Consider the following 19772-nt stretch of genomic DNA (forward strand, 5'->3'; position numbering starts at 1 on the left):
TCTGGGGCTGGGACTGTTGCTTGGGTGAGCAGGGATACAAGTAGCTTTTCCCCCCCTCTGTTCTTTGTACCTCCAGCAAGTTATTTATGGAAGGGAAGAAAATACTCTCACAGGTCTAATAACTTTAGTGCTTAAAAAGGATTAGGTCCTAATAACTCCTGTGATAAGATGGAGGCTTGGTGTAATCTGTTACTAAGTGCAAATCTAAAAGCCATTTAAATAGATACAGAGCTATAGAGCTAGATACAGAGCTATAGAGAGAGTAGTGCATTGTAAACAACGAGGAAATACCTTTTTAATGATTTAAGGGGCACACTGGGCAGTGGAACACGACGTGCATTATAAGCAAGGCAGTATCATTTCATTTCTATATTGAGAAAACATTTACAGATACTTAGCAGATGTTACAAGGACGGTGCAGAGGTGGAGAGTGTGTTTCACACAGATGTAAGAACATCTGTAGAAGACAGTATATAGCTATATAGCTGTGATTATAACTGGTAACTAACTGTCTGGACAGACAGTTGATGTTTTAATGAAGCATTTGTTAAAGCTTCATGGCAGTGTTACTAGAAATAGAATAAACACCACAGCCATCAACTCTTTAGGCTGGGGATCCTTTTCCCCCACCCTTGGCTTGTGCTGAGCATGCTGTTGACCCATGAAATGCATGTATGTATTTTGAGTCACTGTTTGGGGATGCATCAACGAGGGGATGTGATGTTACTTGCTGAAGGGCAAGGCACGGTAGAGAAGATGCCGTTGTGTTTCTTCAAGGACTTTTTGCTGGCTAAAGTCATGTTGGTGTGGAGTAAGGGAAGGTATGGAGAGTGGCCAGGCAGGTTTTCAGGGGTGGTGATGGTGCTTGAAGGAGGTGCTGGTCCCTTCCTGTGTCCAAGTGACAAAGTAAAGGAGTTGTGGAAAGCTCCAAAACCTGGGACAAGGAGCCAAAACCTGAAGCAGAGGAGAAAAAGGCATGTTTCTGAAGGTGCAAAGAGACAATCAGTGTGGTGACCCCAAAGAGACAATCAATGTGGTGACCACAGGGCCCACATTTTAGATGACCTGAAGGCTATGGAGGTGTCAGAGGTATTTTCTTACTACAAATAGTAACATACAGAGTATATGAGCTGGTGCTACAGTGTCCTCAGTGGTCATGCTGTTGTTCATAGTGATGCTATTTGCAAATACAGAGTTTGTAATGTGCTGGTTCCCAGGAGCAGGTTTGTTTTAGGATTAGAGAAGCCTAAGGTACTTTGTCAGTGTTTAAAAGTCATCATTTGAACCTGTTGATCTTTGCATGGCAACCTTCTCTGATGAAACCAAACCCATCCTATGGGTTTTTTTCTATATTTATTGTCTGTGTCTCAGGTATGACTCCTACACCGATGAAACATGTTTGGGTTGCAAAACAGGGGATGCAGAAACAGGAGCAATAGCTCTCACTGACATTTAAAAGAACTCCTGAACAAGTTTATTTTGAGGTTGGCCTTTTGCAAGATGCAACCAGAGCGTTCTGCTTTGGAAAATGTGGTCACAGTGACTCCATTTTCATACATGAGAAATGGTTGCTCTAAAATTAAAGAGTAATAGAAAGAAAGGAAGGAAAAAAAAACCAATCAGTTCTTGAGAGCTGACCGAGAGATCGGGTCTGAGTAGGTGTGAGGCTTACAAAAAGGTACGTGCCGAATCCCTGCTATTTTTACTCTCGGTCATGATTCTTGCTTTCATGATTAATACTCTTCACATCACTGGGGTGGGGTGTGCAAGGAGGTCCTGTTTGCTTGGGTAAGGTCCTGAGATCCAGTTTGAATAGTATCGGGAAGCTTTGTGTTCATCTGCTTGGCAAGGAAGTCCCTCTGCTGAGATCCAGGCGGTGACATTATCTTGCCCCTGCAGTGTAGGTGGTGAGACAAGATGACCATGGATCCTTAAGCTGTAAGGAGCTCTAAGTCACTTGGTTGGAAAGCAGTAGCTTTCCTGGATGCACTAAACATCCCTTTAAAGAAAGGTCAAGACAAAATAGTATTTAACTGTTTCTTGGAAGGTGTTTTGAGCAAGGTCCAGGGTGGGAGCTCAGTGCAGGTGTAAGACCAGATTCCACAATGCACCATTGTATGGGTGATGGTGGAGCATTAAATCTGGATGTCCTGGAGCAGCTCACCTTGTTCACCATGGCATCTCTTAGAAGCCACTTGTGGAATAAAAGGGAATCAATCCAGTTTGTCTTTCCTTAGAGAAGTGGAGTGGAATGAGCCCAGTAAATGTGACTTGCTGGACTCTTTAAGTTACAGTATCTTGTGGGATGTGGTCCTGGATAGACCTTGACGGGGGTCTGCTGGCTGCCCTCACATGCACTTGAGTCCTCCTCATCCTGCTGCTGTACCAAGGGGTAGCAGGAGGTGGCTGCAAGGGCTGCATCTTTTTCTTTGGCTGATCCTACCAGTGAGTGAAGCTGCTTCTAGATGTGAAGTGCTGAAGGGGATGTGAGCGCGTGTAGGACTAAGCCCAGACTCTGATCTGCTGTGCTGTTCAAATGAACCAAATGGTGCCAAGACCTAAAATGGCATTTTTCCTAAAAACCGTTGGAATCACAGGTAGATGTTTCCTGGGTTCTGGTTTGCATCTCACATTATTTTTGGAGAAAGGCTCTGACTGCTGCAGAACTCTTTGCCCCGGGCAATGGGAGTTTTGGCTGATGAGGGACTTGTGAATTGGGCCCGAAATGAAGTCCATGAAAACAGTGGTTTGTGTTTCCTGCTGGGTGACTTCTATTGCTCATCTCATCGGTCCCATTCAGGGGGTCTGGCTGGTGTTTTGAGATGAGATACTTCAGGATGATAAGAAGTTGTGTTCCAGTTACCCATCTAAAAGTCTTCCTCGTTTCAGTTCCATTTCAAACAGAGGCAAGAGAAGGGCTCTGTAGATGGTTGATGCTGCCGCTGTGCTTCTTCCCTGTGGTTCCTTTGCCTGTTGTAAAGGGTATGGGGGCTGTTGATTAGGTCTTCTTCATGTTCCTGATTCAGCTGAGAGCTTTAGAAGATGCCTGATCTTCAATATGCTGTATTCCCAATGTCGTCTGTGTGTGCTGAGTCCTTAGCATGGGTAGAGGTACCAGTTGTGGGGCTACATCATGGGAATTGTCTGTTGAATCATGGAGGTGGTGACAGACACCTAGTAGCAGATAGAAACGAGATTATTTAATACATGGCGACCTCCCTTTCCCTGGCCTGACACCTGATGTTGACATTTGTATCTATGGAAAGAGGATGTAAAATGTCAGTGCTGTGACAGGAGGGGTGTTTAGAGCTGCTTGACATGAGCATCAGTAATGCAACACAGGGCAAGAGAGAGGCACCCACTCACCTTGCCTGGCTGTTTGTGACAGCACTACAGGGTGGTTTGGGGCTGGACTTTGCTGTTGGCAAGCTAAGAGTGGGATGCACACCTAAGTCTGTGTACCTGTCTGTATATATATATATATATATATATATTTGCCTAACATTGCAGGGCTTTCTGCTGTAAACAAGTCAGTTTCTCTAATTAGGTTTATTTGACTTTCTGTTACCTTATCTTACTGTTCTTTATCACTGTGTGTATGCTGGACTCCGGGTGTTCCAGGTAGGGAGGATGAGTAAATTGCTTTGTGAAACAGGCTTGTGTCTGTTGGCATAAAGGATAAGTTATTCAGCCCTGGTGCAAGAGAGGAGGAGAACAACGACCTGCTGAGTTACGGAGGACTGTCACCACCTCACACAGCCGCTTCTCCACCGCGTGTCCTCAGAGGAGTTTGGTTCTTGTCCTTCCCCTTTGGGATGGACAGTCCAGACTGTCCCTGATGTGATGTTTTCCCACTTTTGCATGTTTTCTCTCCAGGCTTAGTAATTTATGTTCTGTGCCACTGCACAAATGATGTTGATGCTTGACTTCAAGAGCAGAAGGTTCAGCCCTACTGAGTGGCTGGAGCAGGAGGCTGGAAGGGACCTCCATGGCTTACACTGACCATCTCTTATCCCAGGGCAGGATTAGCTGTACCAAGATCTGTTTCTGGACAGATCAGCATCCTAGCCCCTCCAAAAGCAAGGCTCTTCTTGAAGTTTATCCTACCATATTCATTATCAGCTATTTCTTCGTATGCCCAAATCAAATGTCCCCTCCTGCAGTTTAAACCCAACCCTTCCTCTTCGATGCATCAGGAATAGGGAAAACATTATACGCTTTCTATTCAGCTGTTTTTTATATATTTGAATATTGTGAACATTCCTAGTTCTCCAGATAAGATGGGATTTGCTTCTTCCACCCTAGACTACATCTGAACCAACACAGTCATGGGGTGTGCAGTATGAAAGAGAAATTGTCACTTGATACAAGTGAAAACGTTTGACGAAGGAAAGCTCTCAAATAAGTAATAATAAAAAAGAAGGGCAGGAATTTGGAAGAAGGGGTCCTTTAAAGGTTTCCAGCTGGTGCTTTGTGTGAGAAGAGAGGCAGGCTCTTTTTCTACGAGGTGAAAGCTGTTCCTTGATGTGTTCAGCAGCCCTTCCAAAGGAGCCTCCATTTGCATTGTGCAGATGCTCAGAGGGTGTAAATATTGTGGCAGGCTGCCACTTGCAGTGCATCCTAGATGTAGTCCCACAGGGCTGAGTCCACCTTCACCCTGCTCCACATACAGGGCCGGCACCGTATGGCATCTGAGCATCTCTCTTCTTCAGTTTGTTTGCTGGAAAATTTGGGTGTCTAAAGTCTTAACAAGCACAGGCACCCTCTGAGGGTTGTTCATAGAATCGCAGAATGGTTTGGGTTGGAAAGGACCTTAAAGCCCATCCAGTTCCAGCCTCCTTCCATGGGCAGGGACACCTTCCACTAGAGCACCTTGCTCCAGCCTGGCCTTGAACACTGCCAGGGGTGAAGCATTCACAGCTTTCTTGGGCAGAAGTTAATCTCACCCAAGTTTTGGGTGTCTGACTTGGAACCCACAAATTGCCCTTTGGAGATGCTTTCTCTTGATTAGCTGCAAATGGCTGACCAGGTGAAGGATATCCCACCTGAGGTGGGTAGGATGGGTGGGCTTTGTTTTTTGTAGTGCTGTTTAATGGGGATTTGCTGTGCTGGAAAACCTCAAGATGAAGTGAACCATGAAGCCAAGATGTGGTCCAGTATCACCTATGCCTTACTTAGGCTTTTGCTCCATCTGCTCAGGCCCAGGTGCCTCCTTTTTACCAATCTAAAGCCGTTTGACCAGGTGGGCAACATTAGTGAGGACATTAAAAATTGATGTGTTCTGAAAATAGGATGCAAAAGGAGGAAACTGGAGTGAGCATCTCAGTTCTGGAATTGTGTTGAGGTAGGGCAGGCCTATGCTGCTTCCTGAGAGCATCAGCACCAATTGCTTCAGTTTCGTGACTGCTCAGGCATGTGGATCTTCTCACTTTTCCAAAACGGTTTCCTTAATCACTTTGCAGTGGCTTTTCTGCTCCTGCAGAAGGCTTGAAGATAGTGAAGGCTACATTGCTTGTGGTAACACCCAGCTTTAAGGTGACTGCTTGAAATCAGAAGGTGAATTCACCAGGAAAGCGTGCTGGGGCTTCCTTCCAACTTGGCTTGATAAAGACATGGATTGCTTACAGACCAACATATGTAGGGTCAAGCATTGGGAATTCAGTGGGTCCGTGGACCCACCCTTCCTCTGTCATCATCCCTGGTAGGAGCTCTTTACCAAGGACCGAGGGCCATACAGTACAACTGTGGCTTTGCTGTACTCATCAAGTGGCTCCATTCTGAGAGGTGGGACTGTCAGAAGTCAATGAACATCACAGGATTTTGGAGGCAGGGCATGGATTGTTGGGAAAGCAGTGGGATTTCTGCCTCTCCACCCTTCAGGACTCAGCGGTACATCAGCACAACTGATCCAGGAAGGAGGTTTCAAGGATGCAGGGTTTTTTTACATCTTCTGTTCCACTAGCCTGACTTTTTTGTCAATCCCAGTTAACCAAGCATACGTTAGAGGAATAAGTCTTAAGGGAGAGCCTTAGGGTGCTGGATTTGTGTGTGGGGGGTAAGGGACCTCCCTTTACAGGGCTTACTCCGAAGGAGAGAAAACCAAGACAGGAGATGAGAACTGTAAAATGGAAGCCAACACCAGCACTTCTACAAAGCCAGTATTGGTACAGATGACAAGGCAGCGTGTTTGAGATACTGGTGTGGCTGAGAGTGACAGCTGTGGGAAGAAGGAAATAAAAGAGATTCCTTTTTTTATATTTTATATTGTCTGTCTTTTTCTGCCTGTAAATTAAGAGTCTGGATCTGAATTTAAATACCAGGGGAATGGGAGCTGCTTGGGGTAAGAATCGGGTCAGTTTGAACCACCACTGTGCAGAAACAATGAACAAGGGATATGAAACCAGGGAATTTCCCCCCTCCCTGCTCTTTCAAACGCATGTCATAATATTTCCCTTTGTGTTCCTGCCTAGTGCAGTGTCACCTTGAGCCTCTTCTGCTGTTATTTCCCATCCCCTGCTTTAGAGGCTGGCAATGTGGCTTGTGGTCCTTAAGCTGGTTTCTTTGGACTGGCAGAGAAATCAGAGTACATTGATGTGTGCTGCTTGTTTCATGTTGATGATTGCAGGCCAGTCAGTATGCTACTGTTAACAGCATGGCTGGGGACTCTGTTTGAAGTGTTAATTAGCAGCAATTAATAAGAAGTGAAAAATTAATACCCTGTGTCAGCTTTCTTTACTAGTTAGTTATATCAACACCAAGGCTCAGAGGTAGCTTGAAGCTTATGTTTGTATAAGAGTTTGGTCTTGCCATGTTGTATGGGGAAGATACTTAAATGCTCTCTTATAATAAATGGTAACCTAGTTATTCCCAAAATAAGAAGATAAGCTTTAGCCTCTGACCCATCCAGGTTTCTTGGGATGTGGATGAAATGTGCATGACATTTCATAACCAGTGAGTTCTCCATAGCTCATGCAAACGAGATGTTGATGACTTTGCTGAATTTGGATGAGACGTTCTGCACTGCCCCCTTTTAATTGAATTGAGCACAACTGAACGAGCCCAGCCCCAGATGTAGCCACTGAGGATGGATCCCAGCCATGTTGCAGACACCTTAAGCAGGTTTCTGCAGGTTTTCCCTTCCATTTTCCATTTCTGATGGGAAATTCCCTGGTGCAGTGTAATGGGCCTTTCCTATGGGTCTGGTGTCAGATTTGGAGCTTGACTGCAAATGCTGTCATCATCTGATAAGACACCTTCAGTTTTTTATCAGCTCATAACTTTGTCTTATCAGCCTCATAGGAGCATCACAAGATTTAAGTACATTACCATGAGCATATCTTTCTTCTTGGTATTTATATTGTTACCCCTGAGTTCTGTTTAAGATGATTGATTTGTTGTGTTTAAATTGATCTCTCTGTCATTTTCTAATAGACCCAGGTTGCCTTCCATCATTGTCTAGTCCTAGGCAAAAAAGGAAACAGCTGAATCCACCCAAGATTTAGCTTCAGCTGACACCTCCCTTCCTCTCACGTTTAACAAGCTTGATGTAAAATCCTGATACTTAACCAATTTATTATTAATGATATTTACAGAAGTATTCCCCACCAAAGGAGAAGTGCTTTTTGATTTTCAGTAGACTGATTGCTTCTAGTTTCATAATTGAAACTTAATATACACTGGGGATGAGTGGTCATAGAATCGCAGAATGGTTTGGGTTGGAAGGGACCTTAAAGCTCATCCAGTCCCAGCCCCTCTGCCATGGGCAGGGAACACTTTCCACTAGACCAGGTTGTTCCAAGCCCTGTCCAACCTGGCCTTGTGATACATATGTTCTGAGGTTAACTACATTTGAAATACTCATAGTATATAATACACTTAATTCATTAGCAAGTCTGATGTCAAGAAGGAATAAAGATGGAAAGCTGTAGTGGCTATCGCAGTGGAGAAGCGATTGTTAGTATTTATGGAGTGCTCAAAGGATACTAAGGACTCCACAGAGAGAATTGGTTTATGGTCTTCTTGTTTAAAAGTGTTTTTTTCCTTTCATTATCAGGTGCCTTTAGGGTGGGGAACACACACTGTTGATGGGTCTAACTTTGCCCAACAACCTTTGGTTGGGGGTTGTATCATCTGCCTTGGTTTCACTACCAGTGAAACACCCGTGATTTTAGCATGGTTTAATTGCAGCCACCCGAGTGCTGTTGTGATCACTCCAGCGAGACTGCCCCACCGTGGTTCAGTTAATGGATATCACACTTGCACTGGACATGCTCCTCATTGTTTGCAATTCATCTTGAAACTGCTCACACACGTGCATTTCTTCCTTGCAGTTTTCATTGAAACAGCCTTAAAAACTGGGAATGAAGAATCTACGACAGAACACTCTCTCTTTCTGTTTTATAACCACTATATCTGGTCTTTCTGAATATGTCTTCTGGGTAGTAAAAGTTGAAAAAATCCCATAATATTTTTACAATCTTATTACCTTCTGCTTTGCCTGGACTCTGGCAGTAAACTTTGTTCCTGCTCTTAGTCATGCTTCTTGCAGAGCATTCGGTGGTGTTGCTGCCAGCATAGTCCTCTCTCTCATGCCCATCTTGGAGGCATCCACTAATAAGCAAGACCAGTCTTGCACATCCTATATTCTGGACACACACTTTCCCCGCTATCTGTCTTTGCTTTAGCATATCTTGTGTGAATAGCTGGTTCCCTCTGTGCCCATAACCCAAGCTCTTGGTTTCTCTTTTTCAGTCCTCCTTTGACAGCTTGTAATTCATCACCATCTCAGAGTTTTACAAAAAGCTCACTTTGGAGTTCTTTTTAATCTACTCCTGAAGGTGTATCTCTGGATATTGCTTGTCTGGTGGCTTACTATAGCTAGAAATATAGTGCTCATTTAGTCCTGTGTCTGACTCAAGATCTAGTCAGTCTGTATTTCCCGTCTCATACCACTTTTCATCTCTGCATGGTTTTATTCCACTTTGTATTTACTATGGTCATTCCTTCTAGAAGAATCTCCTCTGCCACCATAACCCAGTCTACACCTGAGTTAATATTTGCTACTGTACGTGGCACTAACTGCTGCAGTTACCTTAGGTCGGTCTTCATTCAAAAACCGGTTGTAGCCAGCACTGTTTCATTAGGGTGTCTGCATTTTGCATGCTGAACTTTATTTTCTAGTTATTTCATGCTCTCCCAATTATGTTCCCTTCAGTGCTTCCTCTGTTTCGTTTTCAGAATTGCCTCCTTTGGAAGCTTGAATCTTTATGGAGTGAGATCTATTTCAAACTATATGTGCTGGCTAACACATACAGTATTAACCAGCAACAAGGTGGAAGGCAAGGGCTGGACTTGCTGCAGGATGGTTGAATTGGCCTTTTTCTTTCTGGCATGGATTGTGCCACCTTATGGGTTGATCCTTCCCCTTCTGTTGGTGGTACAAGGATCTGGGCTGAACTTTGAGATGTGAATCCTGTGGATGCTGTTTCTTACCTCACTATTGTTTCTGTTGTTATTATTGTTGTTGCTGATAATGATGTTATTGCCACTAAGGCCCTTTGTTGCGTCTCCTTATCCAACTGTGGCTTCACCATAGAAGAGAGACCAGGATCGGAGGTTTACAATCAACATGGAATAACTCGAAAACTGTTAGGAAAGGATGAGGGAATGGATTGATGTGGATAGAACAAATCACTCATTGTTTTTCTCTCCTTCTTCTAGCTCGTCCTCTAGGCACTCCCTGCTGCAGGATGAATTAGGAAGGCAAAGCCTCTTCCTCTATACCATGGAGACAAGGGCATCTTTCATTGCCACCATGCGAGAGACCCAGCATCCCTCCCCAGAGAAGGGTCAGAGCCCGGCCAACGGCAACGGGGAACAGTTTGATTCAGGTGAGCTCTCATTCACCCCCATAGGTTGTCTTCACTGTTACAGCCCTTCAACTGGTGGCTGGTAGAGGTGGGAACATGTTACCATGGGAGCACTGGGAATGGTTGTACAGCTTGAAGGCCCTTTGTGAGTCTTATGGGTTGGATAGTGTTCCATGGTTGATGGGTTAGGAAATCTGAGCTTTTCTTCTTCTGCGTATCTTCTACAATGCATAGCAACTATTCAGAATTTAAACAAAAACCAATGGAAAGCCTTTCCTGGGACATCATACCATGTTCTTCCAGTTTCCCCACCCTTTTTTATTCTAATGAAGTTTTGTGGTTAGAGAGGAGAGATGAACATTCAGGAATTACAGCATTTCTCCTTTGTTTTGACCTTCACCCTCATCTCCTTCACAACTTTTCTGAGGGCTTCAGGTGAGAGTGCTTCACAAATATTAGACCAGCCAGTGGAGAGCTGGTTCCATGTTGTCCTTGTGCTGATGAGTGTGATTGGATGCTCTGTAATGCTCTAGGATGGGCACCTTAAGGTGAGCATTCATTGTGCTAGGTTTGGGCATCACTGTGGTAGATACAGAAAAATAAGTGCTAGCTTCTGGTGATTTCTGCTGGAATTAGGTGCTTTAATTTCCCCTATCTAGCTCTGACAGAGGAGGCTCTATTGTCTGGTGAAGTTGCACATTATGGCTAGGCCCAATCTACTTTCTGATGACAAAATGAGAGACCTCTCTCTATCCCGTCTCTTCTCTGGCATTACCTCTGCTGCCTATCATAGCCTGGGCTGAATCAGTCAACTCAGTAACCCAGCAGAAAGGTAATGCAGAAAAAAGACAAGTGAATCATTTTCTGCCAGCTTTGTGGGTTGAACTGGCTGGAGGAAGAGCACTTGCTGGTGGGAATGGGATTTCTCCCAGTGGTAGTGAACTGCTTAATGTGGCTCAGCTATAACTTGCAACTTCATCCTTGCTCTGTGTTTGCATGGAAGAGCTAAATTGATGGACTTGTGGAGAACAGCACTGAGCTGCCAGTCAGTTAATGTGTACAAGAGCTTTCCTCTTTGCATTGTGGTACATTGTGTTGGTGCTCAGGTACTTGAATGCTTTTGCTTGCATTTCTGTAAGAGCTGTTCTTAACAAAAGGATCCTGAGGTATAAATGGCCAGTGAAGGTCTGTGCTTCTGAAGGGCTACCTGAAATCTACTTCCATGGAAATAGATGCCCTCAGCAGTGGTGAATCTCAGAAAGTCTTGAATGTATGTATGTGCTATCACTAAGATGGCTAAATCATCTGCCACAAATAGGTTCTTCTTCAGTGAAGCCTTGGAAAAGTCCATGTTACTGGAGCCACAGATTTTAGCTCTTTTATTGCCTTTATTTCCCATAGCCAAAGCCCCCCAGGAGGCTGTTAACAGCTGGAACAGTTGCATTTTTATAGTGTCCATGCATGAGCACTCTAAAGCCATGGAGAGGCTCACAAATAATGACTTGTTGATTTTATTTGCCATCCTGGGCTTCTTTATACATCACCGTATTGCAGGCTGGCCAGCCTTGACTCTTTCATTAGGGAAGAGCAGTGGGCCTGAGTACCAGTAATTGGAAAGGATGCATAAAATAGGCCCGATGCCACATTTATCATCTCAGGGGGTGCTCTGTGAAATGTTGGCATCTGGGATTTTGCAGCTCTCCAGCATAGCCAGGGCTTTGTTCTTGGAGCGCGTGGCTTGAGGCATGACAAAGAGATCAGCTTTGGGATAACTGCTTCTCAGGCAGACACAATCTTCCTTGTCATGTATGGAGAGATGTCGCATTTCTCTGTCTACCTTTTAATTTGGGGGGTCTCCAGGCAGTTGAGGGAGGTTGGGAAGAGGTGTCCTCTGCTCCTCAGCAGTAGGGATCTGATGGATGAGGTGAGTTGTGCACAGTCCCATTATGTGCATGGATGGGGTTGGGTTCCTTGGGCTGATCTCATCCCTGCACCACACTGTCTCTGCTCTGGATGTTCTAGAAGGGAACAAAGTCCATTAAAAAAGGTATTTTGGAAATGTCCAGTCCCTTCAGAATCCTTTGTGATAAAACGAAGCAAAATAAAAGGCTGGAGCTGTGATAAATGAGTACTCTGACATTATTTTTACAGGCCTTGTAAAAGTAATTTCCTGATAAAGTCTGCAGATAAAACACAGTGGAGCAGTCAGACCTGTGATGCGTCAGGGAGAAATGAGCTGACAGGGAGGGAAGGCTGCAGCTCTAACGCTGCCTCCCTCATAGCGGGGTCTTGAAGCCTGTCTTGTTTGGGTTTAGAAAGGAGAGATCTGGGTGATATTTTGTTTAACAGATGCTGTTGTGAGGTTTCCAGCGCTACATGTGAATGAACCTTCCACTGGGGCTGTGGGAACAGTGGAGGCAGTGAGTCTCTCTGTGTTGGCACGTGGCAGAGTAAGGTCATGGGTAATAAGATTATGAGGTACAGGAGGGCTTGTTGCATCCATAACTAGCATCTGCAATGCTAATATAATTAAAGTGCTGTTGGCAAATTCTGGAGAATAATTTGCCACCCTGGAGACATTGCTGCCTATAAGGGATGAAGGTTTTAGACTGAGCTGCCTAAAAATCTCAGCTTCCACTGGCTCTGTGGAATGATTCCTTCCCAGAAGAGTACCAAGGAAGGCTGGAGAAAAGGAGGTATGTGCCTGGACTCACCGAGCAGGTGAGAGCAAAAAGCAGGAATAAAATCTGAGAATATATAGAGAGCCTCATGGGTAGAGGGAAGTATGTCATGATCTAAAATGGAAATATCTGAGTAGACAAGAAGAGAGTCGATGGCTGACCTGGAAATGTCCTGACCATATCAGATGTCCTGGGGTGAAGAAGTCCTTGAGGTTGTGGAGCAGCCCATCCCAACACCACCAGCCCAGATGGAAGCAAAAGCAGGAAGCAAGGAGGCAGAGGGGATACACTTCTAGTGTTTTGTGTCAGATGCTTCTGCCTTTTAGTGGGATGGGGGTTGTTTGTGATCAGGGTAAAAAGTTGCTTAAGCATTGGAGTAATTTTAACCTGGAATGGTTAACCATATCTGCCCATCTGCTCACAGACTCTGTTTTAGAGGCTCAGACAGGGAAATCTCTGGATTAACTCCACAGAGTTGCAGATATTAAGGCTGAAAATTTCCCTGATCATCTGAGTTGCATGGTATAGATGAGGGAAACAGCAATTTTTGCACCAAGCTTCTACCTTGTGGTTAAGCTGTCATTTTTCAGTAAGAAATGAACGAACCTCTGATTTTGGGTCAAGTATCTCAAGTAGAGCCAGCTTCTCTGCCTGGTTGTTTTTTACATTGGTTGCAAAAGAAAGTCCATTCCTTATTCTACATTGAATTTGTCTGTTTTCAGGTTGCAGTCATGGGGTTGGGTTATTTGTTGTCTTGCTGAGCTGAAAAGTGAACTGGTAGTCACTTTATCATGGGAACAAATGTTGATTTACAGCTTCATATTTAAGCGGGTTATTGGAGTATAAGGCAGGGAATTAGACTTAGACTTGATGCAGCAAGTGTTTAACAGGGCAGACAGCTCAGTGCTCCTCTTTGAACTCCCAGATAGATCTTCACCCTCCACCGCCCCTGCCTCAAAACCCCTCTTCTCATCTACTTTTTCCCCCCTCTCCTATGTGGGTCTGGCTCCATAGGCAGCAAATAATGAGAGATTCCCATTGCACACCATAATTTTCTAGTCCTGAAAACTGGAGACCTGTAGCAATAATTGCAATAAATTAACCTGCTGTTTTCTTCATAAAACCGTCTGGGGAGGTTTCTTAATTCAGTTTGTCATGAGTCACTTTAATTCCATCGTGACCACGCTGATGAATGTTTGGGCAGGTGAGGGTCTCGTAGAGTTTGCCTGATAAATGCTTATTGCAACGAGCTCATTGCTTGACTGTAAATATTCGTGCTCTGGGGATGGAACTGGGTTTGCAAGATTGCCTGGGAACAAAATGAAAACAATCAGATTTGGCTGATTTTCTATAAGTGAGAGAAGAATTATTTTTAGTTATTGCTGTGTGTGTTTCAGCGATGGTTTGAGGCCTCAGCTCTGCTTTACTCAGAAGAGAAAAGAAAGGGGAGTAATGTCAGGTCCTTCACCGTGGGGAAGGATTGAGTGGGGCAGTGGTGTGCATGGGGGAGGCAGGATGCAGAGCCTTGAATCTGAAGTGGGGCAAGAACAAACACAGGAACCAAGAAGACAATAGCGGTCTGGTGAGAGGTTCTGGGGGATTTTGGTAGTCTTTAGGGAAGAGAGAGATGTGGCAGCCTCAGCTGAGATTTCTGGGTGGAAGGATGATGAGGAAGGAAAGGAAAGGAAAGGGTGTCAGGACTGCAAATGGGTCTCCCCAGCCCCAAGGTTTGGGGTGTTTGCTTTACACATTGCTCAGCCAATGTAATCAACTTGTAATATTATCACTAGGACACTGCTGTAATTAACAGTGCTGCATGACCATTTTTGGGACATGAGTAGGGCCACTGCTCCCTTGTGATAGTGGACAGACAGCAAGAGAGTCATCAAGTACGAAATGAAAGAGCACAAGTGCTTTTTGCAGTGTGATGCATTTGTTCCCCTATTGCCATGAAAGCAGAGGGATTTCTGGTCTCAAAGTGTTGACTGCTGAAGTCCCTAAGTCTGCTGAAAGCATAGCAAGAGCTGGTCAAAACAGTTAATCACAGCTCTTTAAAACAAGCTTTCTCTTTCCCATTGTGTCGATGTTTATACTGGTGGCTGTACTCACCCTGAACGCTTTGCCACAACTTTTCCCTTCTTTGGCTGTGTTTCAGGCTGCTTTTCTTTCTTTGCTTTTCAACAGATGAGGGTTCCAGCACTGAGGACACAGACTTCAACTGGGATGAGTTCCTGGAGGAAACAGGAGCCAGCGCTGCTCCCCACACCTCCTTCAAACACGTACGTGCTTTGTCTGAGCCTCGTGGGTGTTGTGAGTGTTCCCTTGTGTGGATTTCATGTGGGTCCTGGAGAACTGAAGTGTGGTCTGGGGAGAAATCATCCCTCCGTGCATGTGACAACCTGCATGGGATTTGCCTCCCAGCTGGTGTTAGGGGAACTTAGTGTGTTTGTGATCACAGCTCAGAGCATTGTGTCTATGCTATTTCCTTGTCCTCTGCCATTGGTTCAAATTTTCATTTTTTGAGGGCTTTTATTGCTTTCCTTTTGTTTATATGCACTCCCTTTTCTCTTGTCATCTATTTTCCCTTCTTATTTCTTCCTTGTTGTCCATCCCAACCTGTAGAGATTCATCTCACAGGAGTGTCTAACTTCTCCAAAGCTGTGCTCTTAATACATGATTTGCTGGCTAGCCGGGTCACTCAGCACTAGTGTCCAGCATGCCCCATAGGAAACCATCCTAGGAAACCATAGGAAGCCTCCTGCCTGGAAACGCTGTCTCAGAAGCATGAGAACCAAGTACATGTCTAGGTGATGCTTTTCTTGGGTGAACATACATCATATAGACAGCTGTGATAGTTACAGCACGGTCTGCTGCTCTGGTCCGTGTTAGTGCAGCTAGCGTTCAAAGTCTGAAATCTTCATTGATGAAGACTATCATAGCACACTTTGAAGAAAGGATCCTGTCTCTCAGCAGTGCCTGTCACAGTCAAGGATGTTGTTTGGAACCATCTTCACCCAACACCAGTTGCTTAATGTCTTCTATTAATCTCCATGTGATGTCACATGAGGCCATGGGACAGCAATGAAGCTGATGTATGAGCTCTTCATCACAGTCAAGGGTGTGCAGGTTAGATTTTTGCAGGACATCTTTGTCATTCAACTGCAAGACTCTGCTGACCTACTCGGAAGTTGCAATGCCTTCAGCTGAGTTAAGCCATGGCAAGTCATGATTCTCTGTCCTCAGCTGCAGTTCCCATGAGGATAATGCTGCTCATCCTCCTACCAGACCCATCAGATGTAGGCAGCAGCCTGCTCTGTTACAGCTGCCCGTCAGTCATGCTGGCTCTTCTCCCAGCTTCACTTGGCTGGTCTGCGAGCTCTGGAGGATGTGGACATCTTCAGCAGAAAGAGCACGGTTTTAGCTGTGATGCTCTGGATTGCCTTACACTGAGCCTGCTTGCTGGTGTAGATATCCTTTGGGAGCAGCGTAGCTGTGCTTCAGTGAGAGGGAAGCTTCCTGAAGAACCGGTTGCTACTTAAAGAGGAGTCTTTATTTGGATGGCTGCTGTCATGCCATTAAACCAGCTTTGTCTCCAAGTGATTTCTTGGCTTGTTTTGAAGGGACAAGGAGCTGCAGTGATGAAAAATCCTCTCTTCCATCTACAGATGAAAAAAACAATACAATCTTCCATTCCCTATTTTGCTTCCATTTTAACAACAATGGATTATTGCAGGATGAAGGACAATAATTCCCTATACTGCAGAATTACAGAGCAATGGTTATTGTAGAGTTTATCCTTGCTCCATAGCTGTCTGTAGAGAGCATCTTGTCTCAGTTCTGAACCCAAATACCATAATCAGATGAAAGTTTTATGCTTCATGGAGGCCCTAATGGTGTCTTTAGGAGTGTGGAGATGCCCACCTCATCGTGATAATCCTTCTGACTGTGGTGTCTCACTGCACCTCAGTCCTGGAAATTCCAGTGTGAGACAACTCAGTGTTGGGAATACTCCTTAGTGACTGTTCTTCACAATTTGAAACATGATCCTTAACAAAAACATGGCTTGGCCAGGAACCTGAAAGTTGTTAAAGATTGTATTATCTGGCTGTCTGATTCCATTCTTCATGGGATTTCCAGTCACAAGTCCCTTGCCTCCAGGATACCACATTGGTCTTTACTTACAGTGAGTGCAAGGAGTAAAGCTACAAATGAATGTGAATCCTGGATTATTCATGAGGACCCTTAGCATCACAAGAGCTAAGATCGTATCTTATGGCTAAAGTAGCAGATGTCACGGACCTTCTTCAGTCTTTGATGATCTGCAAAGATCTCTTCCATCCTCAATTCAACTATACCCTGACTCCAGGCATTGATGCTGATGATTGATACTACATTTATGTTTGTGAACAGAATGCATTTAAACCTGGTGTTTAAATGAGAATTTAATCAGAGATACGCTTAAACCAGACTATAATCTCTCTGGTTTCAGTAGGAGATAAGGACAGGTTCTTACAGGCTTTTTAGTGCCTTAAGCATCCCCTAAGGAGTAATAGGCTACGTTTTGGGTAGTTTTCTGAAGACAAGGCTGACACCTGAACCAGTGGACTGGCATCTACCTCCTCTTTATCAACATCAGCTAGAGACATGCCATTGGCCTTGGAAGATACTTTATCATGTGCCAAGAGCAGGCCCTAGTGTTTAACAGTAGTCCCTTCAGTGTCCTAGAAGAGATGCGCTGGCATCTCCATTGTCTTAAGGCAAGTTACATGTAACGTGTCACTGGTAAGGTAAATGGAAGTGATACCTCTGTCAGATGGCAGGACAGTGACCCCAGCCATTTGCTTTTCAGCACTGGGTCATATCTTATATACAAAGGTGCTGGGAGAGGCAGCTGGTTGAGGCTTGAGCTGCTGGGGAGGGATTTAGTGAAAGCACTCTCCTTAGTCTGCCTGGCACAGCATTCAGCCCTTGATGCTTGTCTAACCTCAAGAGGTGCTTCAGTGTTGTTATATGACTAATTATTATAGTTGGGCTAAACTCCTAGAGGTGCTTAGTTGACTTTCTACCTCGCATGTGTCCTGTGATCTGCCTGACAGAGCTGGACAGTGGGAAATGAAACCTCATTTGAGTTATACCGCCTTTCTCCCAAGCGTTAGTGAGATTTATGATGTGAAGGTGGGTACCAGTCACATTCCCTCAGGTGTAGTGCAGCTGAGGTTACCACTGCTGGAGAGCCTCTTTGGAGCATGTGGGATGTTGCATGATGGGGTATATGCCAGTGAGATAGGAATGGTCCTGCCCAGACAGACTGTGAAGGAGGTGGTTGGATTAAGGTGCACAATCAACTCATGTCCTACCTCAGAGCTGCTCTTTAAGAACAGCATCATCTTGCTTAGCTGGGAAGGGGGCTCTCCCTGCAAAGAAGAAAAGGTAACACCATGCCTTTCTAATTTTGTAAGGTTGAAATCAGCCTTCAAAGCAGTTTCCAACCAGGGATGAAATTAGAAGTGGCCAACAAGAGCAATCCAGACACATATTGGGTGGCTACCATCATTACAACGTGTGGACAGCTCTTACTGCTTCGTTACTGTGGCTATGGAGATGACCGCAGGGCAGATTTCTGGTGTGATGTGATGACAGCAGATCTTCACCCTGTTGGCTGGTGTACACAGAATAACAAGGTCCTGATGCCTCCAGATGGTGAGTTCTATGTGTTTTGTTAGGGTCATGCTCCAATATTGGACTGGTGGTTCATCTCCAGATGTCTAGATGATCTGGAATGGGTGCTTCACATCATCAGTTGGGGTTGGGTGATGCAGACAGGGTCAGGTTCCCACAGGTCAATGGGTGATTCAGTTTGCCAGCCAGTCTCTAGCAAAAGCATTTTTACCCTAGTTGGTTAACAACAGAAGGCACTTCTGTAAGAAGTTGTCTTAACAAGGAAACGCTGTTGAAATGCAAAGCTGTGATTTTCAGTTAGGGGAGAAAATTGCCCTGTTCTTGCAGGGTGACATCCAAAGTGAGAACAGACCAAAATAAGCAAGATCAGTTTGGGTGTAGCCAAAATCGGAAGTTGGCTGTGCACTCAAATGTTGTGCCCTGAAAGTTTAGACCCTTCCATTGCCAGATTCTTGCAGCTTTTAACTCCAACAGTAGATACACATGATTAATGATAGCAAAATTTGGTCATCATAGGTTAGAGCATGTCGTGATTATCAGCTTTTAGGTGCACAAAAGCTGAATGCAAGAGCTGTACATTACTAAATGGCCCATGTGGGACAGTTTCTTAGTAACAGAATTTGATTCCCAGTGTGTTTGAAAAATATTGGGTTTTTTGCTATGTACATCAGCAGAACAACAGTGTATCCTTACCACTACATAGCTCCAAGCAGAGGGCTACTTGTCACTCTTACTCATGCATTTTCCTCCCCTATATCCCATTTATTCTGGATCAAGGGAAAAAGAGATGAATATTTAGCCTCTAACTTATGCATGCTTTTAAAAAAGTCTCATTTATGGGTTCTGCTGCTGAAGTTATTCTTTTACTTTCTATTTTATGTGATCATTGAAAAAAGCATTGGAAAAATCTCATTTATGGGTTCTGCTGCTGAAGTTATTCTTTTACTTTCTATTTTATGTGATCATTGAAAAAAGCATATGTGCCAGTTGTGGGCCATGTGTGATTTCTCCTGGTGTAGGGCTTGCCTGGCTTCCCACTGAGCGTGCTGTAGACATGGTCTGTGAATCAGAGCTGATGTTCCTGCTTTGTGCCTGGTGAACTCTGAGCTAAACTCTGAGCTTTTTGTTCTGGTCTATGTGTTTTGAATAAACAGAGGATTGATTGCTTAAAAATGAGAAGTCTTGAAGACAAATATGGGTGAGAAATCTGTTGGCTTATTGCTAGTAAATCAAGCTGATGTGAGAGGGGTTAGGTATTTTCTTTTATTGGTCTCTTGAACTATCTTTTATTACATGGATTATAACAAGTGTTACCAGAAGGGTGTAGAGAGCTGTAAACTAAATCTCAAAATGTGAGGATCAAGGAGTAAGAGATCCTATTGACAGCTGTGACAGAAAATAACGATTGTCTTCTAACGGGAGGCAACTGCTTTTCATGGCAGTGTTGGAATCTGCTCTTTGGGTTGTGGCTACTTTGTGTGAATTGTCTTGCTTGAATGACTGCAAATGTGCAGTAGGTCAAACCTCCTTTCTCCTCTGGCTG

The 19772-nt window shown here is 44.5% G+C and overlaps 1 protein-coding gene across 4 annotated transcripts in view; it reads left to right on the forward strand.

Moving 5' to 3' along the window:
- The window catches only part of SFMBT2 (Scm like with four mbt domains 2), a 107572-nt gene that overhangs the window by 2807 nt on the left and 84993 nt on the right, over positions 1-19772 (forward strand). The window contains exons 1-4 of one of the 4 annotated variants that reach the window (XM_062624748.1): positions 5590-5701; positions 9721-9890; positions 14735-14829; positions 18010-18250. In XM_062624748.1, the coding sequence (XP_062480732.1) occupies positions 5613-5701; positions 9721-9890; positions 14735-14829; positions 18010-18250 (595 nt within the window). In that variant the 5' untranslated portion in view covers positions 5590-5612. Of the gene's footprint in view, positions 1-5589; positions 5702-9720; positions 9891-14734; positions 14830-18009; positions 18251-19772 lie in introns of those variants that run through there. The other 3 variants (XM_062624750.1, XM_062624749.1, XM_062624751.1) reach the window with 3 other exon arrangements.

Source organism: Pezoporus occidentalis, unplaced genomic scaffold (assembly GCF_034315485.1).
Source record: "Pezoporus occidentalis ecotype Australia unplaced genomic scaffold, CSIRO_AGI_Poc_V1 ctg270, whole genome shotgun sequence".
NCBI classification, from domain to species: Eukaryota; Metazoa; Chordata; class Aves; order Psittaciformes; family Psittacidae; genus Pezoporus; species Pezoporus occidentalis.